At 37.8% G+C, this 9,197-nt stretch overlaps 1 protein-coding gene across 1 annotated transcript in view; it reads right to left on the reverse strand.

The window, feature by feature from the left end:
• The window catches only part of LOC127643130 (spectrin beta chain, non-erythrocytic 4-like), a 41,901-nt gene extending 33,077 nt beyond the window's left edge, over positions 1 to 8,824 (reverse strand). Inside the window, exons 1-2 of the mRNA XM_052125712.1 lie at positions 8,494 to 8,824; positions 8,064 to 8,214 (exon numbers count right to left, since the gene is read on the reverse strand). Of these exons, the coding sequence (XP_051981672.1) occupies positions 8,064 to 8,186 (123 nt within the window). The 5' untranslated portion in view covers positions 8,187 to 8,214; positions 8,494 to 8,824. The remainder of the gene's footprint in view (positions 1 to 8,063; positions 8,215 to 8,493) is intronic.
• Positions 8,825 to 9,197: the final 373 nt, after the last annotated feature.

The raw sequence follows: 9,197 nt of genomic DNA on the forward strand, positions 1-9,197 counted from the left end.
TAAATATATTGATTTTGTAAGGTTTACTCATCTTATCCACATTGCATTTTCCTCCTCCAAAAACATGCTTTCGGTTTCAAAAAAGGTTTCCATAACTGCCTAATTTGGAAAATGATGACATTAACAAATTGAAAACAGCATTTTCAAATGAAAACAAAATAGTGTGGGCATGGCCTGTAAATTCTGTTTGGATGGGCCACTTTCAAAACCGTTGTACAATGCAGATAAATGTCTGTGACCAGCCGCACATTTTATATTACCGCGCCAAGTCATTTCACCAAAAAACTTTGTTCAAACCCCATATGGCTTTCTTTTTTCTGTAGAACACAAAATAAGATGTTTGGCAAAATGTTAGCCCATTAACTTTTATGACATGTTTTTGTCCATACAATGAAATGAATGGTGACTGTGGCTGTCAGTCCCCAGCATTTTGTCAAGCATTTTATTATCATCATTATTATTATTATTATTATTATTATTATTATTATTTTGTGTGTGTGTGTTCTACAGAAGAAAGAAAGTCATATGGGTTTGGAACATCATGAGCATAAGTAAGCGATTAAATAATTTAAATATTTTTGTAAACTATCTCTTATTCTATCCCTTATTATTAATGATAGATGTAATTTAAGTCTTATATCATATTGCGGTTGCCATACGTTGTGCTTAAGAACAGTCCCAATCTGTAGTAAAAAAATAAACAAAACTAAATTGAATCCAGAATTCTGTCAAATAGATTTCTGGCACAGCACACATAGTGATGAATCAAAATCCTCAAGTACAGAGAAAGAAAAAGAAGTATGTTCCAGTTTGCACAGAAAGCAGAATTAGATTCTCCCTCTTCAAACCGGACTAAGCAAACCATCTAACAATTTAAAGTCAAACACATATAGGGTTGCAAAATTCCAGGAATTTTCAAAGTTTGAAACTTTCCATGGGAATTAACTGGAATATATTGGAATTAACAGGAATGTATGGGAATTCATGGGAATAAACTGGAAATTTGCTAAATTCCAGGTTAGCCTATAACAGGGAACTTAGATGGAGTTAAAAAAAAACATCTTGCAGCATAATCTTGGTTAAAACAACCAGATTTGATGCAAATTCAGTAGAATATCTACTCTGCGCATTCCTCAATCACATGCACACAACACACTACTTACTGCCGGCTACTTACTATAGCAGGACTACTGAAGCCACACTTCTGCATTTGAGCCCAAGGACTACATCCAGTCAAGTAAGTTTTGATGATATTACTAGGGTAAATATATTTGATCTATGGTATTAACGTTTATCTAGCAAATACTAAATCAATATGTGTTTATACAGTATCTAGCTAGCTAGCCAGTAAATCAGATATGCTAAATATAAGCTAGCTAACACCATTTAATAGACAATTTTAGAGGCTAGCTATCATGGTGCTAGCTAGCTCAACTAGATGTTGAGCTAGCTAGCACCATGATGCTGTTTCTTCTGCCTTCTACTAGCCAGTTTTCTGTTATCATACAAGAACGTAGGTTATAATTTGATTTAGCATGCTGATTGAGGAGTGTTCATCTATTCATCTAGCCTATTTCTCTTCATTTGTCCAGCATCAACTGTAATATATTTTTACCATTCCAGAATATTCCAATTGTTTAGCTAACTATCTATATCAGTGCATGGCATTGCATTAGTGTTTTTTTACGAGATTTTTTCTAATCTTTTTCTACAGAACAACGCCACATGCTCCATCTGATGTGTGGATACATTTCACCTCAGCCAGTGTAGAAGGAAAGGCTTTGTACATTTGCAAATACTGTGCAAAGACATATGTTAAGAATGCCACAAAGATGAAGCAGCATATAGCCAAATGCCCAAAGTTTTAATTTCACATGGAAAGTTTCTGGAAAGTTTCCAGAAATTTAGCGGAAATGTTCTGCCCCTTTGCAACCCTACATTTACATTTATGCATTTGGCAGACGCTTTTATCCAAAGCGACTTACAGTGCAATTATTACAGGGACAATCCCCCCGGAGCAACCTGGAGTTAAGTGCCTTGCTCAAGGACACAATGGTGGTGGCCGTGGGGTTCGAACCAGTGACCTTCTAATTAACAGCCCTGTGCTTTACCCACTACGCCACCACCACATATACCACACACTTATCTAAGTAGCAACTACTGTGATCTAATTCACTGCAGCATTCAGATCACTCATGCGATGGGTTAGAACGCTTAATATGGTCTACTGAAATTGCTTGAATGCCTTAAAAAATGATTTAGGGTACTAAATTAACATTAACCACAAGTTTCAGAGCTGGGAGAAACATGACGGTCACACCCACATGCAGCAGCCAAAGAGCTGCTGATTTTAACTGGCATTTACAAATCAAGGGAATAAAGATTTTTGTAGCACTTGGTGTTCATTATAATTGTGGATGTTTATGTCATATTATGACATTACAGTTCCCAACACATGATCTGACTGTGATGAACCTTCTAGAGTTTATTTTAAAGTACTATTAGGCTACTCTTTAAAAATCGCTCAATAGCCTAGGGCCTCAAATCAATGGGATCAAATCAAAGGGATCAAATATGCTTGTTGATTATAAACAGACCTCTCAGATCATTAGGATCAAGTCAGTTAGACATACAGAGGGTTCACTCAAAACAAGGTGAGACAGCGTTTAGCTATTATGCCACCCGCAGCTGGAACCAGCTTCCAGAAGAGGTTAGATGTGCTCCAACAGATGCCACATTTAAATCCAGATTGAAAACACTTTATGTAAATAAACTTGCCTTGCCTTTAGATGCACAAATACAAAATGTGTGTGCTGATACCAGTATCCAATAATTAGAACAATGTCTGCCAGTAGCAGTACCAAAATGGATAGTTTGGGGGTTCTGCTTTTTTATGACCTTGTTTTAAATCACTAATAACTCATTACACAACTTCAAATATACATTTTAAATAATACATTTATTATCTATCCATACATGTCTTTCATGTTTCAGAGTAACTGGTCTTAGTTATAAACAAAACACTAAAAAAAAAAAGCACATTATTAAGTTACATTAACATTCTTGACATTAACTTAATTCTGAATAGCCTCGTGTTAAGCTTAAATGAAATTTCATAATTTTTTTTAATGCTCTTACATTAAAGGTGTATTCCAGGTTCAATACAAGTTAAGCTCAATCGACAGCATTTGTTGCATAAAATTGATTACAACAAAAATTTATTCTGACTCGTCCATACTTTTCTTTAAAAAAAGCAAAAATCTGTTACAGTGAGGCACTTACAATGGAAGTGAATGGGGTCCAATTTAATTACTCACTGTTTCAAAAGTATAGCCACAAAACAAACAATATGCCTGTAAACATGATTTCAGTGTGAGAAAATCACTTACCAACCTTTTCTGTGTAAAATTATAGACAATTGTACATCTTTGTTACCATGATGATGTAATGTAAATAAACCTGCTCTAAACCCTAAAACCTTAAAATGACTTTAAACACAAAAATGTAAACAACTTTACAGCTCTTGGTTCTGACAGCGAATTGCCCAGTAACGGCTTCTCAGCCAGGCGCCTTCCAGTGGCCCAAACAGAGCATTAAGTACTTGGGTATTTTATTCCCAGCAAATTTGTGCGATTTAGTAACAGTTAATTTTGACCCTTTACTAAAATATTTTTCGAGTGATGTGGGCAGGTGGGCTTCAATACATTTATCTATGATTGGGAAGGTTAATGTTATTAAAATGAATTGTATTCCAAAATTCAGCTACCTGCTACAATTTCACCCTATAGATGCCCCCCTCTCTTATTTCAAGCAATTTGATAGCATAGCAAAGTCCTTCAGTTGGAATGGTAATAAGTTTCAATAATTCATTTCAATAAGTTACATAAGCCGATTGACAAAGGTGGGCTAGGCCTACCCAAGATTTTGTTTTATTATCATGCATTCAGTCTCAGACATTTGGCTCATTGTCGCTTCCACCTGAGAGAGCCCCTCCCTGGTTTTGAATTTCTATCAAAGCCTTTCTATCAAACTAACCGAAGAAGTTAAGTCACACCCCGTTATCTCGCATTTGCACTCTGGACAAGTGTCATGAGTGTTTAATTCAGACATTTGTTTAAATGTTGTTTCAAACATATGGCTGAACCCAAAGTTATGTATTAATAAGTCCCCCTTCAGCTGAACAGAGTGGATTGTGAGGAGATTAATACGACCAGTGACCTATATGAGAGTGGAGTATTGAGATCCTTTGAAAATATGGTTCAACATTTTGGGATTCCAAGATCTCAATTCTTTAGGTATTTACAGCTGCACCACCTGCTTTGTACTATTTTTGGGAGTAGCATAAAACCCCAATAAAGCGGCAGATACTCTGGGAGTGGTGATTACTGCTTTTGGAAAAGGTCATGAGTGTATTACTTCCTGCTAATTCCGAGTCTGAGGGACAGAGCTTCAACTTCACTCAAGAGATTATGGGAGAAAGATTTAGACTTTTTATTGGAGGCGGGAGTGTGGGTTAGGATTCTAAAAAACATAAAGTCTGCATCTAGAGATGCAACTTTACAGCTCAAACAATACATGAGTTTTAACAGAAGAATTCATGTAAAGGGCTTTTATAAAATGTATAAGCTTCACATTTCTGCCTTTAACCCTCCAAAAATTGGCCCCATTGACTTCCATTGAAAGTACCTAAACTTTTTTTTAATACATTTTTTTTTTTAATATATATATTTTGTTGGAATCAAAATGATTCCACAAATGTGGTCGAATTACATTTTAAAAAGCAGATACATACACAAACAATAGAACTTCACAGATCTTCTTCACTGTGCCTGAACATGCAGGGACATTTATGAGAAGCATAAACATCTGCAGCTCAGTTTAATACAGGTAAAGCACTAAAATAATGGACAATTCTGTTAAAAATGTTGCATTTGTGCTTAGATTAAATTTCTGCTGCATCTGGGAGAAATAGTGTGCCACTATTTGTGGTGGTTTTTATTATGCATAAACACATTGACATAGTGATTGATGTATGTTGTCATGAAACAAAGTCCCTCCCCTCCAAATCCAATCACAAGTGGTCACAGGAGACACATTTAAGCAACCAGGTGTAAATAGCAATGTGTCTCGACTGACCACATGCGACCGAATCACCCGAGATGCATCTTAATACCAGGTGTAAACTGGGTCTCTTTGAACAGAACAACTAGTCTTTGTTGCCACATGACACAGCTGTAAAGACCAGCTGAGAACAACATGAATTTTGTTGCTGGTTCAAGCTGGTTTGGTACAGATCTAGATAGTAATGACTAGAAAGTCCATGCTGATTGACCAGCATTACCATATTCAATTTAGACTTGCTGGTTAAGTTAGTTAAGAAGACAGGTGAAGACACCAGTCTATGGCATAAACCTGGAAAATTGCTCCCTGACGACTGGTTGTTGGCATTAATTCCAGTAAGAGCATGCACCCTTCAGGCAATCTCTAGTAACTTCTAGTATTGTTTTCTGATACTAGAAGTATCAGAAAACAAACATGAGTGACATTTAAAATCAGTTTGCATAAAGATTAGCTTAATTGCTACTCTGAAAAGCAATATATATATATATATATATATATATATATATATATATATATATATATATATATATATATACTGACCAGCCCAAAGGCTGTAAAGTCTTAGCATTTTACGTGACTTATTCCTCTGTGAACTGTAAAGAAAATCAGTTCAATTGTTGCACCACATAGAATGAAACATCAAAAGAAACACGAGAAGAGAAAACAAGGCCAAAAAAGAATGGCAGCAGGCCCATGACATCTTATAAACCACTGAGAGTACCAGAATTCAAACATGCAGCACAAATCTACTACAAATACACAGGGTGCAGAGAGTGAAGACTCACAATATTAGAGTTATTATACAACAAATCATCAATGCAGTAGAATACATCTGAAAATTCTACTTATGCACACAGCCTTTCTTTATGTTTAGATTTTCTTCACAACCACGAAAATCACTGTGATACCACAATCTACAACAATGAGAAAGAACAGATCTACCCTGACCAGCACTACCACATACTAACAGCCCTGTCCACACTAGTTGTTGCATCAAATATATGTAAACACATGTATCATAAATACATGAATATATGTATCACATCATGGACCAGAAGCATGTAACAGATGCATATTCTGCATCTGCATCTATTTATATATATCCATTGCACTTTCTTTTGAAGTCTTGCAAAGTAGTTAATTTGCACATACGTGTATGTATAGTGCTGTTTTCGTGGCAGTTTGGCACTTTTGAAACATTTAGCACATTTCAGTCTGGCAGTTCGGCATGTTTCCAACTGCTGTCAGCATGAAAGGAGAACAATGTCAGTATCTATGAAGTCATGAAGTAATGTTTCCTTGTCATTTTCTGTAATCAGCCATACCCGCAGACATGCCATGAAATACCTAACACACCTTTAGAATTATTTACATACATATCATATTAAAGGGATAGTTCACCCAAAAATTTATATCCTGTAATAATTTATTCACCCTCATGTTGTTCTTAGCATGTATGACATTCTTTCTACCATGAAACACAAAAGATGTTAGGCAGAATGACAGCCTCAGTCACCATATGCTTTAGCATCTCTATTCCGTGCAAAGTGAATGCTGGCATAGATAATGGTGACATGCCTAACATCTCCCTTTGTGTTCTACATAAGAAAGAAATTCATTTGGAAAAACATAACGGTGAGTAAAAATTTTTTGTGGTGTATCAGGACAAGCAATCTATCAGGACAGCATGTGTCAGATCAGAACAGGTTACCTGGGATCAAAAGACTGTCTTGCAGGGCATCACAAGACACCATAGTCCAGCTGAACATGAGCTTGTGCTGTAATACGTTATGTGCATCATATACAACATTTAGCGGCAACTGACATTCAAAATAAGATGTGCAAATAGGGCAGATGTGAACACTGTGTGGTTGTATCAGTACAGTAATGCGTTATTCACAGACCCTTATTCTCTTCTCAATGCAGATTTTTATTTCCACTAAAATTGGTCCACACATTCTCATTCTCATTACCCACCACCAATGCTTCTCTCAACTATTCATTTCCAGTACCATTTTCCAAGGATTACTGGATAAAAATGTTAAGGATAATTTTATAGAGATTGGACTCACAAAGAGCAATTTCTAGTCAATGGAATATTTTAGAGCAGAGCTAAAGTAGAAACAATTATATTCACAATAGACATTTCCATTATCTTTTGAGATTTAACTAATTTCTTTGACTTTCTAGGCCTGGAAATTCCTATTTTAATATTCCCTGAGGTTTCCAAATTTTCCATGACTGAGGGAAACCTGTTTTGTGTATGCTTATCAACTCAATCTTGAATCTTCATTCATCCTCAACCAATCTCAAATCTGTCCTTATCCCATCCTCAATCGATCCAAAATGTGTTTAAACCAATTTTCAACCAATCCTAAATATGTTCTCAGTCCATCCTCAAACAATCCTGAATGTCACCAACACATCCCAAGCCAAAGCTGAATTTGTCTTTCACTAATCTACAACCAACCCTCAAACAATTCTGAACCAACCCCAAACCTGTCCTCAACCAATCCTGAATCTCTCCTCAATCCATCCATAACAGTTCCAAATCTTTCTTCAGACCATCCCCAAACAATCCCAAATATATCTTACACCCAACCACAACCAATTCAGAATCTGTCCTCAACCAATTCTCACCCAATCTTCAATCTGTTCTGCATCAATCCATCCTCAATGTCTTTTTTTCTCCTTTTTACCCCAAAATCCCTCATTTATCTGTATTCCCTTGCACACTTCCAAGAGTAAAAAGTAAAAAGAAATGCCACAATATAACTGAATTTGCACTGTTTGCTAAGGTCACGTAAAATTAGCCATTGTGTTAGAAAGCCCCTAAGAGTTACCTGAAGCTTGTATTTGCAGTGACCATCTGTATATTCTATTTTATTTCCTCTTTCCCTATTACACTCTCTATTCCTTTCATTTCAGCTCCTGTGACTCACCTGTTCAATCTTGGCAAGCCATTCTTTGTTGCGGGCGAGTTCGGCCATGAAGGCCTGGTGCTTCATCCATTTCCTGTGCAGCTTCTGTGCTTCATCTCGAGCTCCATCACGATCTGTCAGCATCCTATCGGCCTCTGAGAGCTCTGCTCAGCTACACCACACATACACATGCACAAAGCAGTCAGCTGACAGCTATGACACAGACACACTCTATCTTCTATCAGCCATCATACATAAACACACATGAACACACACACATGCACAAAAGCAAAGCAAAACAGGACTAGTCCCTTTCAACTCATACACACCTTCTGCTGCCTGAATACAACATTGCAGCTCAGCAAGAAAAAGAAAAGAAAAAAAAGAAAAAAAAATTCCTCCACCTTAAATACACACACCAAAATCTCCTAAGTAGAGGAGAGAGCAGCACCTCAGCAGAATGTGCAGCAGTAGCAGTGGGGTTTTGAGCTCAGGGGCGGGGGTTCCACTGGGTCCTCATGTCCTCCAGGTTAGCGTCTAGGCCCCTGCAGTTCTGCTGCAGTATCCGTGCGTCAGTCCAGCACTCCGAAAAAACTACCAGCACGCACACACAGACACACACCGAAGCGTTCAGTCTCCTAGAGAATCTTCAGTCTCGATGAGTCCAGCTGTTTTCTGAAAAACTGCTGCATTATAATCCTCCAGCGACAAAAGACCAAAGGAGAACCAAAACGGCATGGACATGCCGGTATTTGTGCAACCGTGTCAGGGTGAAGCTCCAGATTCAGCGCTGCATCCAGATCGCTACAGCATCCTGCTGTCGACCTGGATGGATGGAGGGTTCGGAGGAGGAGTGGGAGGAGTCGTGTGCGTTGGGGGCGGGGGGGATTTAGACTCCTAAAGACACAAGTTATCCTCTTTGAATGAGCTCACACCAAATATCTGTGCTGCAGAAAATCTGATGGCTGCAAACGGACACACACATGTGCTTTTGTGGGCAGATTTTCATGTGCTCTAGTTTGAATGCAGTGCAGCGTGCTGCAGTCTCTCTCTCACTCTCGGCGCAGAGCAGAGAAAACCACCTCAATCCTATCAACAGACTTTACTGCAGTGCCTCAGAGTGAGGGAGGGAGTGAAGGAGGGAGGGAGGGAAGA

This window comes from Xyrauchen texanus, chromosome 4 (genome assembly GCF_025860055.1).
Source record: "Xyrauchen texanus isolate HMW12.3.18 chromosome 4, RBS_HiC_50CHRs, whole genome shotgun sequence".
NCBI lineage: Eukaryota > Metazoa > Chordata > Actinopteri > Cypriniformes > Catostomidae > Xyrauchen > Xyrauchen texanus.